This window comes from Pezoporus wallicus, unplaced genomic scaffold, assembly GCF_028554395.1.
Source record: "Pezoporus wallicus isolate ANWC-B61680 ecotype Strahan unplaced genomic scaffold, APGP_CSIRO_Pwel_v1 contig_11133, whole genome shotgun sequence".
NCBI classification, from domain to species: Eukaryota; Metazoa; Chordata; class Aves; order Psittaciformes; family Psittacidae; genus Pezoporus; species Pezoporus wallicus.
In genome coordinates, this window is record NW_026636583.1 from 2,159,338 (window position 1) to 2,178,787 (window position 19,450).

At 60.1% G+C, this 19,450-nt stretch overlaps 1 protein-coding gene across 3 annotated transcripts; it reads left to right on the forward strand.

Moving 5' to 3' along the window:
- Window positions 1–4,124: 4,124 nt before the first annotated feature.
- Window positions 4,125–18,441, forward strand: RGS19 (regulator of G protein signaling 19). Of its 3 annotated transcripts, none has more exons than XM_057400948.1 (6): window positions 4,125–4,265; window positions 13,890–14,017; window positions 14,170–14,306; window positions 15,541–15,615; window positions 16,769–17,003; window positions 17,920–18,441. In XM_057400948.1, exons 3-6 carry the CDS (start codon window positions 14,206–14,208, stop codon window positions 18,106–18,108), a joined length of 600 nt encoding a protein of 199 aa, XP_057256931.1. In that variant the 5' UTR covers window positions 4,125–4,265; window positions 13,890–14,017; window positions 14,170–14,205; the 3' UTR covers window positions 18,109–18,441. The 3 variants fall into 3 exon arrangements, with proteins under 3 accessions (XP_057256931.1, XP_057256929.1, XP_057256930.1); XM_057400946.1 differs by lacking the exon at window positions 4,125–4,265 and adding an exon at window positions 11,754–11,912; XM_057400947.1 differs by lacking the exons at window positions 4,125–4,265; window positions 13,890–14,017 and having other exon boundaries at window positions 14,172–14,312; window positions 15,548–15,615.
- The last annotated feature ends 1,009 nt before the right edge of the window (window positions 18,442–19,450 follow it).

Consider the following 19,450-nt stretch of genomic DNA (forward strand, 5'->3'; position numbering starts at 1 on the left):
TGCTCGAGAGGGCACCAACCCTGGGTGAAGCTTTTCCCACGGTCTGGGCATCAATCACACGTCAGCTCCGTGTGGAGTCTCCGGTGTCTAATAGGGGCTGACAGCATGCATTGCTTTCTCACTGCCGCAGCCCTGGCAGGGTCATTCTTTACCCAGGGGTTTGTAAGTGCAGAACTGAGCTCTGCACCTCCATCAGCCTCTGATAAAACAGGCCCAAGGGTTAATAACTACTAAAGAAAGGAATGTGGAAGACGATGAGTGTGCTCATATACAGTGTGGTTGCACAAGCTCTGTTGCATTAGGACATCAAAATAACCGACCCTTTCCCCCCTAAATGTGATTGAATTTATACTTGCCCTCTTCCTGGTAGTGCAAAATCCCCTCTTAAACTTTGCTCCGCTTCAGCGTGGTGCTTTATCTTCATGCTTGAGCACAGGAGAGACAATCTTGACACTGTGGGCAAAGTGACCCCAACCAGAATGACTCTTGAGTCAGCACGTGGGCAGTCACAGGGAGCCAGGAGATATGCTCTGTGCAGCACAGCTGATAGCTAAGGTAGGGATCAGCATGGGAAATGTGCCTCTGAGGGCTTAAAGGAGTTAACAAGGGTGCTCAGGGGCTTCCTCAAAGGGAATAAATGGGCTATGATGGGGCTGCATGTGTCTGCAGAGGCAGCTCTGCGATGGAGACACAGAGGATGTGCCCTGGTCTCTGCCTCCTGCACCCACTCGTGCCAGCTCTTGGTGAGCATCACCTGGAGGTGAGAATCACCTCGCCGTGGCTTCAGGCTGCCCTCAGCAGACAGGAGATGCATTTCAGGGCTAGAAACAACTCGACCTTTGCAGTCTCAGCTCTGCCAAGTGCTTCCTGCAGGGCGGCAGCTTCTTGCTTCTCCTGTAACTCCCATTCAGGCTGTGGTAGCTCCGGTGCTGTTGCTTCCTCAGCACTCCAGTCCCAGGCAAATCTCTCCTGGTCACTCCAGTCAAGCCATGTTCTGCTGCTTGGAAAGCTTTAAAGGGCCCAGCAGAGAAGGAGGCTTTGCTAAAGCAGAACATCTCAGCAACCCTCATACGTCCACTTTCATTACTTGCCAGCCTCTCAAGGAGAGCTGGAAATGCCCTTGGGAAGGATGAGCCCTCTCCCTGTTCCAGTGAGGTGGATGGATGCTGCAGAGTGCTTTGGAGATGGGTGTTGAGCTGATGGGGTTTCTGCATCCAGCAGTGCTTTTCAGACCCATTGGGAGCCTTGCTGCTCCTCAGTGCTGACCCCGGCTGACTCCTCTCACATATTCATCAAAAGAAGCTTTCTTCTCCCCAGCATCCAGCCTGGAGTTACAGGAGTTCTCCTCAAGGAGGAAAACAAGCTCTGCAGGTTCACCTCTGCTCACCCAACACCATCCTACGGCAACAGCATCAGAAAAGGCCCTTGAAAAGGGCTTTTACCGTGAGGGTGCTGAGGCGCTGGCACAGAGAAGCTGTGGCTGCCCCATCCCTGGCAGTGCTCAAGGCCAGCTTGGACACAGGGGCTTGGAGCAAGCTGCTCCAGTGGAAGGGGTCCCAATGGCAGGGGTTGGAGCTGGAGGAGCTCCAAGCTCCCTTCAACCCCAAGCACGCTGGGGTTCCACGGCTCTATCGAACCCAGGCACCGCCTCCCCTCGGGGATGCCCGTGGGGTCCCGCTCGGACCGCAGCGGGTCCGCACCGCACCGGGGGGGCCGCGGGTGCTCCGGACCCGGGTGCGCAGCCCGCAGCGAGACCCAGCGGGGCCGGGACCGGCGGCCTCGGGCGGCACCTGCGGGCGGGCCCCGCTACTGCAGCGGCGGGCGGGGGGCGGCGGGGGCCGGAACGGGTCTGGCTGGGGGAGAGCCGGGGGATGCAGGAGGGGGCCCGGAGCGGGGGGTCCCCGTGTAGCGCAATAGGGATGCTGCCGCATCGCACCCTGGTGCCGCTGGGCACGGGCAGGATGCGAGCCGACCTGCCCAGGGGTCCTGCACCCATCCCCGCTGAGCAGCTGGGCTGGCACTGTAGGAAGCAGCGTGCCCAGCTGGAAGCCGAGCGGGAACGGCGCTTCCAATAGCTGGGAAAGATGCTTTTCCCTCCCCTCTGTGTGTGTATTGGAGGTGTGTATTTGTCTAGGCCAAGCTGTGTCACTGTGAGCACAAACACTGCGAGCCGGGCTATTCACAGCTTTGCAAGGGATTTGGGGGTTGCAAACATTCCCATAAATCACAGAATCATGGAATGGTTTGGGTTGGAAGGGACCTTAAAGCTCCTCCAGCTCCAACCCCTGCCACGGGCAGGGACCCCTTCCACTGGAGCAGCTTGCTCCAAGCCCCTGTGTCCAACCTGGCCTTGAACACTGCCAGGGATGGGGCAGCCACAGCTTCTCTGCGTGAGAATTGGATTATCCCAATCCACACTTCCTTTTTAGAAGGTGGCCTCGTAAACCACTCATCACCTTTCCACCATCAAAGGGAGGGTCTGGCTCCAGGATCCCGGGGAATCACAACCCTGAATGTTCACAGGGGTTTCCCTAAATCCCAACCGCTCACTACAAAGCAATCCCCGAAGATGTGGGAGCCTCCTTGAGCGTTTGTGAGCTTCCAGTGTAACGAACCCTTAAAGCAAATGGGAGGGCATGGAGGGAGGGAGCTGGCTGGCAGGCACTGGTGTGCTCTGATGGTCTGGGAATGGTGGAAGCGGAGGAAGGACCCTGCTTCTCCTGCAGAGATCCTTGGGCAGGCACCGTGCAGCTCCCACCGGAGTGAGCTGGATGGGTAAAAAGTGGGAGACGTGGAATACTGGATGGAGTGGGGAGCACAGCAGGGATGGGGGCTCAGCCCCACGGCGCTGCTCACACAGCAGGGACCGGCTCGGTGTTTTCAGCTGAGCAGGGATGTGTAGGGGCCTGTTTGAAGCGCGTCCCCCACGCAGCAGCACACGCGTCGCGAGGAGGGAGCGAGACGCTGGCTTGATCATTGTCTCACCCAGGGAAATGGGGTTTAATGAGGTTTTAAATAATAAAGTGGGATAATTTCCCTGGCTGGCAGCATCATGAAATTTTCATGGCTCTTTTCTCTCCCAAAGTTTTATCAGCCTTTTATTTTTAGCCACGCATAATCCCCCCTTTTGAGAAGAGAATAATAGCAGAGAAAGCACTGATTTAGGGAAAGCTGCTCCTGGGCAGGGATGCTGGGCTGGGAAGCAGCTCCCAGGGGATGCACCGCTCCACTGGGAGCCCTGCCCCATGCTCCAGGGTGGGTGAAGACCCTGCAGGGACAGAGGGAACCTCCAGGTGTGATACAGGGTGGCAGTACTGGGTGCAAAGTGCTGGTACTGGGTGCTGATGCAGGGAGCGAGTATTGGGTACATGCTGGTGCCTGGTACTGGGTACCAGTCCAAGATGCATAGGGCTGGTGCAGGGTGCAAATGATGGGTACCTGGTGGTGGTGCTGGGTGCCAGTACAGGGTGCTGATGCAGGGTGCAAGTGTTGGGTGCAAAGCGCTGGTACTGGGTGCAAGTATCGGGTACATGCTGGTACTGGGTACCAGTACAAGATGCATAGGGCTGGTGCAGGGTGCAAATGATGGGTATGTGGTGGTGGTGCTGGGTGCCGGTACAGGGTGCTGATGCAGGGTGCAAGTGTTGTGTGCCTGGTGCGGGTGCCAGTACAGGGTGCAAGTGTTGGGTGCCTGGTGCGGGTGCCAGTACAGGGTGCAAGTGTTGTGTGCCTGGTGCGGGTGCCAAAGCAGGGTGCAAGTGTTGGGTGCCTGATGCTGGTACTGGGTACCGTGACGGGTGCTAATACCGGGTGCTGGTGACGGATGCAAGTGTTGTGTGCCTGGTGCGGGTGCCAATGCAGGGTGCAAGTGTTGGGTGCCTGATGCTGGTACTGGGTACCGTGACGGGTGCTAACACCGGGTGCTGGTGACGGATGCTAGCACTGGATACCGGGTTCTGAGGCAGGGTGCAGCCCTGGCCGCAGGTTCCGGGTGCCGGTGCTGGATGCCCGGTGCTGGATGCCGGGTGCCGGTCCCTCTGTGCCTGTCTCCCTGTGTGTGTTTTGACGTGAGGAAGTGCCAAAGCTGCAATCGCTTTAGGAAGTCAATCGCAGGGGCCGGGGGACGCGTGCGCAGTGCAGCCGCCCCGCTCCGCTCCTCTCCCGCTGCCTCTCCCTCTCCCTCCGGTGCCCAGCCCGGAGCAGCGCAGCGGCGGAGCCGGGGGCCGCCGGGGGGCTGCGGACGGCGCTGCGCGGATGCCCGGCCCGTGAGTACCCCTCGGCCCGCAGCGGGGATGCGGCGGGGCTGGGAGCGGAAGGGGGGGACCCGGGCCCGCTGCCCCCCTCCCTCACCCTGCGCCCTCCCCGCAGCCGATGCTCCCCCCCCGGCCCTCAGCTCCCGATGGACCCCGCTTTGCTCGTACCCCCCCTCCCGGTGCATCCTCCCTCCTGCGCGCTCCGAGCGCCGGGGCTGATGGAGAGCTCCGGCTGTGCCTGTGTCCGTCGGTGAGTCCGGCGGCTGCCTGTCACCAGCCCCATGTGCGAGGGCTTTGGTGGGGGGGGAAGGCGAAGGGAAAGGTGGGGGGGAGCATCCTGATGCTCCGTAGGGATCAGTTGTAGCGGAGGGGGGGACGCAGAGCACCGAGCAGGGAGGGGGCCCTCCCCGCCGCATCACCCCGCGGGAGGGCAGGGCTCGGCGAGGAGGAGGAGGATGGAGGGAGGGGGAAGAAGGGGGGCACCCTCCAGCCGCAGGGCCGGGGCTTGCCCAGCCCATGGGGGGAGCTTGCAGCGAGGATTTCCCCCCCACACTCCCCCCCCCCCCTCCCCCCGAGGCCTCCCTGGCTTCTCCTGCACCCACAGGTGGGTGCTAGGGCGGCGATGGAGCATCCTCACTCGGCCAGCATCGCTCCTTCCCATGCAGCTCCCCAAGCCCCAGTGCTGTGCCTCATAGGGGGAGCAGCAGCAATCGGGAGCCCCGACCCGGTTGTCCGGGGCTTGGGGAGCACCGGGGCTCGGGGAGGTCGGCTGAGGTCAGGGCGACCGCAGGCTCTGGTCCCCACCGCGTGGTCCAGCAGCGGCACAGCCATAGGGTTGGAGCAGGGACCTGGCTCGGTGGTGAGCGGGACACGGCTCTCCCCATAGGGATGTGACATCCAAGCATCGCCCAACACGAGCCCATCGCATGGGCAGCGTGCCGGGATGCCGGGACTTGGCGCCGTGTCCCTGTGGATGAGGGCTGGGAGAGGGCCACCCGGAGCTGCTCCACTTGTGGATCACAGCGCTGGGCACGGGAAGGTTCCCCCGGGAAGCTCCCTGTCCCCGCAGCTTCCATGAGGCTGCTCTGGCGCAGATCCACGGCCTTATTTAAGAAACTAAACAAAAAGTGTTAAGTGAGTGGGAGGGATTTCCCTGCTGCGAGGGGAGTTCATGCCCCTCTGGATGCGCCTCCACCAGCCCCAGCCATAGAGACGCTCGCCCCATCACGCTGGATGAGCGGAGCCCGCGGCGTCCTCTATCCCGGTGGATACCGTTTTCCTTGGGAATACGGGTCGCCCCAGTGGGTGCATATTTCAGGAGAACTCCCAAGGGATAGCGCCACATCAGATTTCCCTACAAGGATTTTAGCTCCTCCGCTTCAGCCCTTCGCCACCAATGACTCAAGCTGCTAATCAAAATACAGTCGTGTTCTTCAGCAATTAAACAAGCTCCACCTCAATCAGATTATAGTGGGGAAGCAGGAATTTAGTGACATGGAGATACCTCGATCGGGGCACGGGTGCCTGGTCTGGTTTCGTTATTAAAAGCCAAAAGAAGGAGCCGAAGGCGGATATTGGGATAACGCAGCTCAAACCCAGAGAGGGTGAGGGAGCAGAACACCTTGGCAGAGCAGTGAATGCCGAGCCTGCCCCAGTGCAGGAGCAGCTCATCTCTGAAGTGCATCCTCTCCCCTCTTCGCTGGTCTGTGGCTGCAGTCCCACTTTTAGGCTGGACGTGGGCTACAGCATCTTGAGTTGCATCTGGACGCATGCAAAAGTGAACTCCGGGCTCTTCCCTCTGAGCAACAGGTCCAGGGTGGCGAAGCAGCCACCACATCACTGCTGGGCCTCTGCAGAGCATGAGCTCAACCTGCTGTGGCTTTTCCTCTTCTTTTCACCCCTCCCCAAATCTTTCTCCTCTGGACAAAACCATCTTGGCAAGGCAGCTCAGGAGGAGGCAGGAGCCGCGCTCGGTGCTGGCACGGCTCCTGAGCCACCCCATGCTGTGTCCTGCCTTCCCCTTCCTGCTCCTCCTCCTCCTCCTCAGGCCGGTTCCATGCTCCAGCCCTTTGGGCCATACCCGAGCACCCCAAAAGCAGAGCGGGTATGCCTTTGTGCCATGACTTGGGGTTCAGGACTTCGGGTCCTGCCTGGAATAACAGCGGCTTCCGGGTGAGCTGGTGCCCACGGCCTTTGCCAAGACTTCCTATTACTCAGTTCCTCATTCTCTGCACATCTCTCTATGCATTTCCATCACCACGGCAGTTCAGAGAGGGGTGGACCTGGAGGCGGTTGTTTGTATACGTTATTTTATGGTTGCCTCTTTATCTGCGGTGAAGGAAAGATGCTGGAGCTTATCACAGCTTGCTTTCATCCCATCGCGTGTTTAGAGGGTGGGTTTTGCCCATGGGGAGGACAGGCTGGGGGAAGAGCATCCGACATCTTCTGTGGGGTAAGAGGGGAAGAAACTGAACTCGCTGACTAATGGGGACTCCAGCAACCCCGGCACAGAGCAGGAAGCTGCTCTGCAGTGGCCATCAGTGTCCTGGTCCAGCGGGATCGGGGCCGGGAGCATCAGGAGTTTCAGGACACCTTTCGTAGGGATTGAGCATCTTAAATCCAGCTGTGCACGCTCTGCGTTGTGCTGCTGCATGAGCCAGGGGGTGAGTCCCCTGTGCAGCCCTGGGCCTGCTCCGTGGGACCAGGGGACAAGGAACTGATGGCTTTGGGGTCAAGCTATAGTGAAATCAGAACACTGACTCTTGCTGGTGTAAAACAAGGCAGCAACCCCTGAATTCTGATCCATCTTCACCCTCCTGCAAGGCTGCTCTCTGGGAGCCTGGAAAATTCCTCATGCCTGTTAGTTTGGGGCAGCAACAGGCAGGGAAACACCAAAAGCCTTTGGGGTTCAGCTCAAACATTCACCTTAACCGTGGAAAAAAGGGGTTTTCCTGACAGCAGGAAGATGGATGGTGGAGCTCTGCAGCAAGCTGCCCTTCCAGTTCTCTAACCGCTTGGAAACAGCCTCAGTTGACTTCTGAGGGCTCCGTGCTCCGGCTGGGAAGATCCCTGGGGTTGGGGGCCCAGCTTTGCCACGCTCCAGATGTGCTTGTCGGTGCTTGCCCATTCCAGAGGCAGAAGCACCACGGAGGCTCCGCAGCAGCCATGGCATGGGTATTGGAGGAGCAGAGCCCCAGTGTCCCTCAGTGCAGGCTGAGGGTGCGATATCAGCCCCTTCCCGGAGCTGGAGTTCCTGCTGGTTCAGTAGAGAGGGGTTAAAGAGCCAGCAAAGGGGGTTTGGGGTTAAGGAGTTGGGTTTTCCCATTGCTCCCCCTCCTGCAAGCATGAACCGAGCCTGGGCTTAGGCAGTTTCCTCTGACAGAAGGCGAATGCCCAAGCAGCGTTTCAGTGCAAAGGGCAGGAGAAGAGCAAACAGGGAGAGATTGGCATGAGCAGGAACCCCGGAAAAGGAAGGGAAAGCTTCCAGCTATAGCCCTGAAAACCAGCAGAGCCCAAGGAAAGATGCTGCTGTGGATCTGGTGTGGGTTTGCCCATGAGGAGCGAGCTCACAAGGGGGATGTGGGGATGCTGTGACAGCAGTGTCCGGCTCCTGTGTCCTGCCATGGTACAGCTGAGCCCTGCAGCATCCCAGGGGCTTGGCAAAGGGCATCGCCATGGCCTGGACATGGGTGAGATCCCCCGCAAGGACCAGTACCATGATCTGAGCCTGGAACGCCTCCAATGGCCTGAGCAGCAGCCCTGGGGCTGGGGCCACCCCAACAGAGTGACAGCGCTTCCTTCCTCCCCGGGATGGCCAAGCTGAACCCATCCTCCTCCTCCTCCTTTGCTTGGGGTTTAAACAAGCAGCACAAAGCTCCCGTTGCCTATCATGGCTGGGGCAAGGCAGAGCATCGCTGCTGCAACGGTGGCAATGAGGCTGCTGTGACTGCAGCACAGGGGTCACCCACATCCCTTGGGGTGCTCCAATGTATTAGGGCAGCAAATCCCCCTTGCTGTGGATATTTGCCTGCAGGACAGTCTCCTGTGGGACTCATTCCCCAGTCCCTCACTGTTCTAACACAGGACAAAAGTCTGATGTGGAAGTTTTCTGACTGGGACAAGCGAAAGCTCAGCTCTGCAAGCTCTGATCCAGGGATCCATGGTGGCACTGGGTCCGGGGTGTCAGCCCACCCATGGGTGTTCACGTCTACCTGAAGCCAGACCTCAAAAGGCATCCATCAGGGCTGTCAGCGTGCAGGCAATGGGGCCCACAGCATAAACCCAGGGTCCCCATTTGGGGGTGGTCCCCCTGGTCCCCAGCCTTTGTGCTCCCATAACCCCAGCCTGTCTGGTCCCATCACTGGTTGAACCTGCTGCTGGCTCAGCCCTGCCCTGCCCACATCAATGCTGCGTGGGGCTGTGCCCTGGGCAGGGAGCGTGGCTTAGAGCAGGGCCAGACCTGTCCTTGGCATGACCGGACCCACCGGCTCCCAACCCTCCTCCCTGTGCCCGGCCGGTGGGGTTTGGTTTCGGGCTGGGGCGGAAATCACCCCTTGGCTGCACTGGGGAGCCCTCGGAGCCGCAGTAAGTGACCCCTTTGATCCACATTTCCCTTCCTTTCCATCCCAATCCCGGGCTGATTCTCTGCCTGGTTCCTTGTTTCCTTGGAAGGGGCAATTCCTCATCTTCTTATCCTCAGTCCTCCTGTCATCCTCATCCCTAATTACCACTGATACCCCCTCCTTTGCCCCCTGCTCCCCAGTGGGATGCAGCGCTGCTGGCATGGGGGACTGAGCAGCACCCCATGAGCACAGAGCACCCCACCACCACCACCACCATGGCTCAGCTCTCACCCTGGCCGCACCGATGCCGTGTCCCTCCTTTCCCCCTTCCCTCCCATCATCCGCTGGGCTCCATCCATGCGGTTTAGCCCCTGCTGGGTATTGATTACCGTGATCTTTCTTCTCCTTACGCATGGATCATTACCAAATGCTTAACAGGAGTTTGCCTTCGCGTCGCCGCGGTACGTCCGCTAATAGAAACATAATTGTCAGGGTTTGCCTGGTTAAATCCCCAGCTGATTGTGGCGGGTGCTATTTTTATGCTCTGAAATAATTAACTCCGTTTCAGTGCAAACGGGGCCGGAGGGTGGGTGCTGGCAACGCTGTGCCCGTTGGGGCTGTGCTGGGACAGAGCTGTGGGTCCCCTCGCCTCTTTGCAGCAGCGGATGGAGAGGTTCTTGTGGTCCTCGTGGTGGGATTGGGCTTGGAGGATGCGCAGTGTAGGAATCCAGGGGAGGAGAGGACAGGGCTCAGAGGTCCAGACCTGAGCATCATCAGGAGAGGTGCCCATGGGGCTATTGGCTGTTGTGAAGGACCAAGGAGATGCTGCAGCATCTCTGGGTTCCCATCACCAGGACCCATCTTTCCAGTCCCAGGGGGCAGCAGACAGAAGAGGCGCCCGCTGGCCTGCTCCACGTGCATGGGCACGTCTGTGGTGTTATCAGTGGCACGTGCTCCATGGCTGTCAGGGATGTGGCCACATGAGCACTGTCACCCCCTCATCCCAGTGTGACTGAGGGACCAGAGCCCATAGCACCGGGGTGAGCCCAAGCCAGGGGGGACTCGATGTCTTTAATCTTTCTCTAATAGGATGCCAAAGGCAGGAGGTGGGGAAAGACTGGGTTTAAATATAGCTCCTAAAGCTTCCTGTGCACAGGCAGGTGGCTGGGGCTGGCTGTGGGTTGGGGCTCGGTGGTGTCTGCCATGGGGTAACCCCAGCAGAGCATCACCAGTCCCTGTCACCCACCTGGGGCTGGCCCACGTCTGGCTGTGCTCAGTGGTTGGTTTCAGCCAAATCTGGCACGGGTCAGAGGGGGAGAAAGGCAGGGAGGAGGAGGCAAGGGAGGCTGCTGAACCCTTATGAGACACTGGAGAATCCAGCAGCGACGTGCAGGCAGCTGAGCTCTGCTGCACTGATCCAGCATGGCCGGTCTCGCAGGGTGCTTTACAGCTCCTCCGCGGTATGGAAAGGGGTTGGATCCGGATCTGGTGCTGTACACATCAAGGCGTTGCTAGTGTGGGGCAGGGGCTGGGCTCTCCACCGTGACCAGGGGGTTTGTGCATCACCCCCTATGGATGTCGGTGATGAGCAACGAAGCTGCTCTCCTTCGGGTGACAGGGGCCGGGCCGCGGTGTGATCCGGCTGGTGTTTGGGTGCTGGGGTGCACGGTGATGGGAAGGGAGGAGACCACAGCTCCGTGTCCACCGGGAAGCGGCTGCGCCAAGCGGGGCGCTGGGCCAGGCTGATAACGGGCACATGGCACAGCCGGGTGCCCCGCGGGAGCGTGCAGGGGATGTCAGCATTCCCCTTCCTCTTTCTCCCCTCTTCTCCCCTTTTCTCCCCTCTTCTCCCTCTTTCTCCCATTTTCTCCCTTTTCCGCCCTCTTTCTCCCTTTTTCTCCCGTTTTCCACCTTATTCTCCCCTTTTATCCCCTTTTCTCCCTTTTTTTCCCTCTTTCTCCCTTTTTCTCCTCTTTTCCACCTTTTTCTCCCCTTTTCCAACTTTCCTCCCCTTTTCTCCCTCTTTCTCCCTTTTTCTCCTCTTTTCCACCTTTTTCTCCCCTTTTCCACCTTTTCCTCCTCTTTTCCACCTTTTTCTCCCCTTTTCCACCTTTTTCTCCCCTTTTCCACCTTATTCTCCCCTTTTCCACCTTATTCTCCCCTTTTCTCCCTTTTTCTCCCTCTTTCTCCCTTTTTCTCCCCTTTTCCACCTTTTTCTCCCCTTTCCACCCCTTTTCCACCTGCATTGATGCCCGTGTGAGTGAGAGGCAGCCACCAGCAGAGACCATGCCCCAGTGTGGTCCGCTGATGTAGTGCCAGGGCTGGACCCCTCCACCCGCAGCGGTGCCAAAGGCAGATTTAACCAAGGAAGCAGAGGTCGGGCGTTTGATTTCTCTGTTTCTTCTGAAGGGCAGAGAAACCCAAGCGAGTTTGTTTGTGAGGCACTCTTGGCCAATGGAGCCGCGCTGCGCAGGCTGGCGCATCCCCGGCACCGGGGTGATGCTGTGGGAGGCACCGTGTGAGGCTCTGACTCAGCCCAACCCTGGGTACCGGCCCCTTCCTCGCTGCCCATCCTCATCCCTTGGGGATGCGTGGGGCACAACGTGGAAACCACCAGCGGCGGGTGCTGGGGACCAGGCTGTGCCCACCATAGGGATGTATCAGCCCATCACTCCTTGCTTCCTTGGCCATGGGGTTGGTGCCAGCACTGCTGTGCCCGGACTATCTCTGAGCCAGCACCGTGCTCGGTGCCAGGCCTGTCTCGGGACTGCTTCTGTTGTCCTCATGCCTGTGGAAGCCACTGGATCCAAGGGACGGGAAGCACGAGGATGCCCTGGCGCGGCCGCCGGTGGCACTCGCTGTGCCCTGGTGGGGTGAGGATTGCAGCCGGGGCTTTCCCAAAAAAGGCCTGAACTCTGGGTTGCGTTTGCCACTTCCCTCACCACTCCCTTTCCTGTGAGAGGATGTGCTCGGGGCCTTTCTCTTTCTCTCTTCTCTCCCGGCTCCCTGCCCTCGGAGCAGGCAATGCCGCGCTCACCCTGAGCCGGCCGGGGTCACCCTGGCTGGCACCGGCCGCCGCGGGATGGCCAAGGTGCAGGTATGGATGCGCCGGTGGCATCTCCCCTTGGATCCCCTCCCTCCAGTCCATGGCACGGGGTCCGGTGCGCACCCAGGGCTGTGTTGGGGTGTCCTGCACCCGGTGGGTGCTGGTGAGCATCATCCCCGTGAGGGTGCGCAGGGAAGGGGGTGCATGGTGCTGGCCATCACCTTGGTTTTGTCTGTGTGGGGACCCTGCTGCCACATCTCCCATCGTGGCTGGCACAGGGTGATCGTGGTGCCTGCTTTGCCCAGTGTGAGCAGGGCACAGGGTGCTTTGCGTGGGGGGCAGCCCAATGGAAGGGCAGGTTCCCTTTGGGGAGCTCGGTTGCGTGGGGGTCCCCTCTCTATATGAGAAGAGGAGGTTGTGCCATGCTCAGCAGGGACAGCACTGAGTGCATGAGCTGCACACCAGTGCATGGGGACTCCCACTGCGGCCCCTGGCACCAGGCACTGATGGCAAAGGCTCACACAGGGTTCGGGTTCAGGAGGCTTTTGGGGTGAGGAAACGTCCCCTTTCCATCACCCTTCCTCTTTTCACAGCCTCACGTGTGCGCTTCCGCCTTCCCTCTGCTGCACGATGGGACTTCCTTATCCGCTGCCCCTGCAACATCCCTGCGGCCCCCGCTCTCTTGTGGGGTGCTGAGGGGTGCAAAACCAACCCTGGGGGTCCACAGCGTGGTGGCATTGCCCTTTGGAGCCAACCTGGAGCTGGTCCTGCCTCCTGGCCGGGTGCTGAGTGCACGCCACATGCATGGCATGGGGATGCCCCTTGCTTGGGGGATGCTGCTCCATCCTGATGCCTCTCGGGGGTGTTTTGGGTTGTGGGTTTGGAGCAATGCCGTGTGCTGTCCCACATTTGTGTCCCTCTGGCACCTGCCATCCGGGTGCTTCGGGATGGGCTGGGGGGAAGCAGGGTTTCCCCAGCCTTAGGATTCCCTCCTGCTCGCCCCATTCCCGCAGCCTCATCACCGGTGCCTGTAATTAGTGCTGGGGTCAGGTGGAACCGAGGGCAGTGCGGGGGGGACAGGAGCAGAGGCACTGCTGAGCCGGTGACAAGGTCATGGCTGCACTGCCAGCACCCGGGGCTATAAATAGGGACAACTGGGAGTGAAACGTGGACTCGCTCCTTTTTGGTCCCTGCGGGAGCGATGGGAGCCAGCGGGAGGGTTGGGAGGGCCCAGGGCAGGAGCTCATGGAAGGCAAAACCAGGGCTCAGGGGACAGCCCTGTCCCCACCTGGGACCTGCATCCCGGCTCCATCCCCCTTGCAGGGCTCAGACCCGAGGTGATGGACCTGGGGCAGCTCGACACAGGGATGCTGGGGCTGAAGCACATGGGACTGCCCCCTGCTCCTGCTCCTTCCTTCTGGCAGGGGAAGGGCTGTGATTGCTGCCCAGGATGCAGAGCTGGACGTGACCACATCCTCACCATCCCTAGGTGGGTGCTGAGCCCTGGTGCCCAGCACTGCTCCTGCTCAGGAGCATCCCTGTTCCAGGCAGGAACAGGCAGCCTATGGGTGCAGTGGGACCATCCTGCAGTGGTGCAGAGCACTGGAGCTGGCACAGAGCGAGTTCTGTTTTGGTGCTGGGCGCTGTGAAAACTCTTCACCCCCCATTTCCTTCCACTCACATGATGCTGTGGAGCCGCTCTGACTTCCCCATCCTGCACATGAAGGCCCTGGGGGGGTCCATTGGTTCTTCCCCATGGCTGGGGGCATTAGGCCGGTGGCTGAGCCCCACACCCTGCCCGGCCCCACTGCGGGACTCAGCAGCAACACCAAAGCACGGTCGAGGTCCTGGGTGAAGCGTGGGGCTGGCAGAGCATCCACCACCACGTCTCCCCTCCTCCTGTCCTTTTCACTTCCTTTTCTTGCGCTGTGCCTTTGCTCGCTGCCTGCGTGGGGCTCGGAGCAGCCCCCCCAAGGCAGGGCTCCATTGGGGATGGTAACGCGGTGCCGCTCCTCTCCCTCCCCACAGGCTCCATCCAGGAGGCCGCAGGGACGTTAGCCCGGGGCTCACCCGCGGGCTGGGACGAGCCCAGAGCAGCAGAAGAGCCCCTGGAGCACGACCCAACCCCGTCCACCGTGTATGAGGCTGGGACGCAGGTGAGGAGGTAACGGCCCCGGGGCCGGCCAAAAGGGGAGCTGGAGCTAAATCACAGCGAGTCACTCGCGGCACGGGGGTCCCGTGTGCTGCTCCCATGTGCTTACAGGGGGTTGGGGGCCGCTGTGCTCATTCACCGTGTGCCCCGTTGCAGTACGCAGGACCCGCGTCCGCAGAGACACCCCTTCCGATGTCCCGGCATGAGGCTTCTCCGACAACGGTGCAACCCGCCAGCAACCACCGCCCCAACGCCTGCTGCTTCTGCTGGTGCTGCTGCTGCAGTTGCTCATGGTACGTGTGGTGTGGTGTGGTGGTGTGGTGTGGTGTGGTGTGATGCGGTACGCGCGTGGTACCCAGGGGTCTATGAGCAGCGGGATGCAGGGGTCACCAGTGTGCTGCTCGTCCTCCATCGCTGCCCCAGCAGGCGCTTGGGTTTGAGGGAGAGGGGGACCCACAGCATCGCCGACTCCTGGGTGCAGCGTGGCCCTTGGGTGCATGAGGTTTGTGGTACCCACACCACAGGCAGCTGGGATGGAGCCGAGCCTCTGGGATGCTGCCTGCTCACGATGGGTTGGGAGCTGAGAGCAGAATGGTCAGGAAGGGCGTGAAGGTGTTTTGGAGCAGACGGGCACAGTGGTGCTGGGGTTGTGCTGCTCTCCTTGGTGGGTTCAGGTTGAGCTGGGCTGAGCACTGCGGGCAGGAGGGGTTTGCTGCCTGTTTCAAGCAGGGAAGGGCAGGAGGAGGGCTTCATGGCCATGCAGCGCTCTGCCCCAAGTGAATGGTCCATGTCCATTGGAGCCCTCCCAGGCAGCTCTGTCTTGGAGCATCAGCAGCAGAGCCCGGCACTGCCCAAAGCCAAGGATGTAACCAGCCACTCGCCTGCATCTCCCATCCTCTCTGAGGATCCCCAGCTCCTTATTCTCTGCATAGCCCAGATTTTGGAGAGCCCATCCGCTCCCTCCATCCTCAGCATCTCCCTGCTCCCACTGCCGACGGCTTTGGGCTTCACAGCCACTGACAGCACCGACCTGAAGCTGAGCCTTGTGCAAACCCAGCGTTGGTGTGTCAGCCCCATCCAAACCCCCTTCGGGTCCTTGGGGCCTCATCTCACCCGATCCCATCTCATTACCTTGCATTTACACAGCAGTGAGGGCATCCTGCCCCTAACCTCTCCTTCCAGGATGCTGTTCTGAGCAGGGTGACCCTTCCCTGTGTCCCTCCTCCATCTCTGCCACGAGCCTGTGAGCAGGGATGGGACAGAAATCCCTCCTCCTGGAGCCAGCAGTGACCAGTGCCAAGTGTTCTGGGACTCCCTGAGGGGCAGGGTTGCTGTGAGCAGGGAGGTCCTGCACATCACAGCCACTCCGTGCCAGCAGGAGCCACGGTGTCGCAAGCAGGAAGCGCTGCTGTCAGCCTGGGCACTGAAAGTGGAGGGCCTGAGGGAAGTCGGCTGTGCCGGGGTGAGGGATGTGGGGTGCGGGTGCGTCCCCAGCGCCCCTGACTACCTTTCCATGTCCCCTGTTAGGAACGAGGACCGGGAGCGAGCGTGGAGGGCGTCCCGGGAGACCAAACTGGAGACCATCCCAAACTGTGAAGCCTGGTGAGTGCCGCAGGGTTGGGTCCCCATTGCCTCCATCCACGGAACCCAGGTCCGTATCCTGCCTGCTGGCACACACATGAGGAGCAGGATCAGAGCACCGGGATTCAGGGGCTCCTGATGCTGTGTCCCTGGTTCCCAGCAGGAAATGGGAGCCTGGAGCCACTGGATGCAGCCCTCTTGTACTAGTGGCCCTTGGGCGCCTTGCACAGGGAAACTGAGGCACGCAAGAACCTCAGGAGCTTTCAGGCCTCATCCTGCTCTTTAAACCCACTGCTGAGAGCACCTTATATCCAGAGAGATAAGGGGGGGACAGGCTGTTCCTTTGGGATCAGCGCTGCAGAAGCGGATGCCGCAGCAGTGGACACGTACCACAGGACACGGTGTAGTTCCACTGCACCCAGCACCCAGCCCCTGAGGCACCCTCCCCACACAGCCCAGCACCTGGGCCAGCAGGGTCAGCCGTGCTCATTAACACTGACAGTGATTGCTCGTGGTAATGAGCACGTAATGAGTGTCTGCTCCCTCCTTCCCAGCTGTGAGGGGTGCTGGGCTGATGTCAGCCTCTCCCTGCCTGGGAAGGGCTTTTGCTCCTTCTTCTTGGGTCTGTGCAGAGCCAGCACCAGAACAGGTTTCAGCTTAGGGTATTCAGCTGAGAGACCCCAAAAGCAGCCTCTTAACTCAATGACCTTAAAGCTCACAGTAAAGAACTTCCTTATATCTAACCCTGAACATCCCTTGTTCCAGTTTGAACCCATCACCCCTTGTCCCATCACTACCATCCCTGATGTAGAGCCCCTCCCCAGCATCCTTGCAGATGGATACTGGATAGATACTGATATGGATAGGGACACTGGAAGCTGCTCTGAGCTCTCCATGCAGCTTCTCCAGGCTCAACAGCCCCAGTGTTCTCAGCCTGAGCTGCTCCAGCCCCTGCTCATCCTCTGGACTTGCTCCATGTCCTTCTGCTGAGGACACCAGCACTGCACACGGTGCTGCAAGTGGGGGGTCTCATGCAGAGCAGAGCAGAGCAGAGGGTTAGGATGAGCTCCACGCAGGATGGGCACAGGGGATGCTCAGGGACGATCCATTGAGCGCGGGGGGAACACTGCAGCCATAACTCTGTCCCTTTGCCCTCCCCGGGGGGACCCGGCAGCGCCAAGCCCACGCCGGAGGAGGTGCGGGGCTGGGCACAGTCCTTTGAGAAGCTGATGAAGAGCCCTGCGGGCCGCAACGTCTTCCGGGAGTTCTTGCGGACTGAGTACAGCGAGGAGAACATGCTCTTCTGGCTGGCGTGCGAGGAGCTCAAGGCCGAGTGCAACAAGCACACCATCGACGAGAAGGCGCGGATGATCTACGAGGACTACATCTCCATCCTCTCGCCCAAGGAGGTACGGGGCAGAGCTGCCGCGGGGCTCAAACACGGCTGGGAGGGATGGTCCTTCAGGAGTCGTAGGATCGATCAGGTTGGAAAGGACCTTTAAGATCATCGAGTGCCACCACTAAACCGTGGCACTCGGAGAGGGCTTTGGTCCGGCCCGGAAGCAGTTTGGGGATGGGGGGGGTTTGCCTCATGCTTGTGTATGGATGGAGGTGAGAGCATCCCCCCCCGCCCCGGGATGCTGCCGGTTTTGGGACCCAAGGGCCTGGTTGTGCTGCGGGGCTGAAACCTCACGAGGGCACCAGCGGGTCGAGGAGATGCCGCATCCCAGCTCGGAGCGTCCCTGGAATGGGGACATCCAAGGTGGGAGCAGCCTGAACCCCGTTCTCGTGCCCAGCAAGGGGAGGACCCGGCGAGCTCCCTGCAGCTCGCCCCAGAGCACCCTGGCTATGGTGCAGATACAGCCTGGAGCACACTGTGGTCTTCCATGTCTGGCCCCGGTGCTGCATTGATACCCAATGGCATAGAGTCCCAGACTGGTTTGGGTTGAAGGGACCATAAAGCTCCTCCAGCTCCAACCCCTGCCACGGGCAGGGACCCCTTCCACTGGAGCAGCTTGCTCCAAGCCCCTGTGTCCAACCTGGCCTTGAGCACTGCCAGGGATGGGGCAGCCACAGCTTCTCTGGGCACCGTGTGCCAGCGCCTCAGCACCCTCACAGGGAAGAGCTTCTGCCTCAGAGCTCAGCTCAGTCTCCCCTCTGGCAGGTTACAGCCATTCCCCTTGGCCTGTCCCTACAGGCCCTTGTCCAAAGCCCCTCTCCAGGTTGCTTAAAGCCCCTTCAGGCACTGGAGCTGCTCTAAGGTCTCCCCTTCAGGAGCCTTCTCTTGTCCAGGCTGAACCTGTCCCTCACCCCGTTTCTGCCCAGGTGAGCCTGGACTCGCGGGTGCGGGAGGTGATCAACCGGAAGATGCAGGAGCCGTCCTCGCACACCTTCGACGATGCGCAGCTCCAGATCTACACGCTCATGCACAGAGACTCCTACCCTCGCTTCCTGAACTCTGCCATATACAAATCGCTGCTCCAGAGCGTCTCCCACTCCTCCTCGGAGTCCTAAAAGGGCTCCCGATGGCCGCGGGGACGCCGGTGGGGACACAGTAGCCAAAAGGGGGGGGGGGGTCTCGGTGCCTTGTCCCTGCTGGCCCCCTCCTAAGTTTTTAGCTTTTTACCTAGGAACCATCACCCTGGTCTCTGGGCCACCCTCCAGGACTGGTCCCCAGGGCTGGTGGCATCTGTACTACTGAACCCCTGCCCCATCCCTGGCTGGAGCGAGGCGGGAGCGCACCCGGGGCCCGGCTCCCTCCGCATCCCGTTTGGAAGAGGTCACTTTATCCCATCTCCACCACACGTGGGGACGCAGCACGTCCCCGTTTCCCACCTGAGACCCAGTTGGGGGGGGTTGGGGTGGGGGGAGGTCGAGTGTTGGATTCTTTTGGTTTGGTTTTTTTTTACTTTTTATTTGAAATGCGCTTTTTTGTTGGCTTTTATTGGGGTATGGGGGGGGGGGGGCAGGGAGGGGGGTGACAAGCGTCTCTGTACAGATAAAAACTTGTCAGGTTTACATGCTCCAGCCTGGTGGCATTCCCAAGGGATGTGGGGGGCTGGATAGGGCAGAGGGCAGGCAGCCCCCACCCGGAGGCTGCAGCTCCCCTATCTCTAAAGCTGCAGCAAGGGAGGGTGAGGCCGTGAGGATGCGCTTGGAGGATGGCTGAGGGGTACCAGGGTACCCTGCACATCCAGAGCAGCGCATTCCTGTCATCCCAAAGTCAGAGCATCCTGCACCCTCACTTCATGGACATCAGGGATGCAGCTGTTATCGCCCCTCCTGCACATCACAGGGAATCACAGAACGGTTTGGGGTAGAAGGGACCTTAAAGCTCATCCAGCTCCAACCCCTGCCACGGGCAGGGACACCTTCCACTGGAGCAGCTTGCTCCAAGCCCCATCCAGCCTGGCTTGGAAGACATAGAATATCCACGTGGTTTTGTATGGCACAAGGAACGTGCTCCTGGAGCCCAGAGTTAACACACCTGCACCAGCAGCTCCTGCCCTTCACAGTGAAGCAAAGCCAACACTCCACTGCTCCTAACCCCAACCAACCACTGGTTTCCCATTTCTCTCCCCCTTCCCATCTTTCCCTCTCCCTCCCTTCAAAGCAAGGAGCATGGGTTTCTTCCTCCTGAAGATACTATTTAAGCAACCAAAACCTCTCAGCTTTTTGGGTTTGGGTTGTGTCCTTCCTTCCCCGTGGCACGGCTGCATGGAAACTCCTGTCAGGAAATGCAGTGTTTGCCAAGCTGGAAATAGAGCTCCAGCAAATGTAGTTTTGAGGGAGACCAAAGAGAGTTCCTTTGGTCAGGAATGTCAGTATTGTTATCCCTGAGCTCTTCCTGGCAGGT

Excerpts from the sequence above, each read along its gene's own strand:
- RGS19 (XM_057400948.1), top strand. The coding sequence starts at position 14,206 with ATGTCCCGGCATGAGGCTTCTCCGACAACGGTGCAACCCGCCAGCAAC. Across the intron at positions 15,616-16,768 it reads ATCCCAAACTGTGAAGCCTG|CGCCAAGCCCACGCCGGAGG; the intron begins GTGAGTGCCGCA and ends GGGACCCGGCAG. Across the intron at positions 17,004-17,919 it reads CCATCCTCTCGCCCAAGGAG|GTGAGCCTGGACTCGCGGGT; the intron begins GTACGGGGCAGA and ends GTTTCTGCCCAG.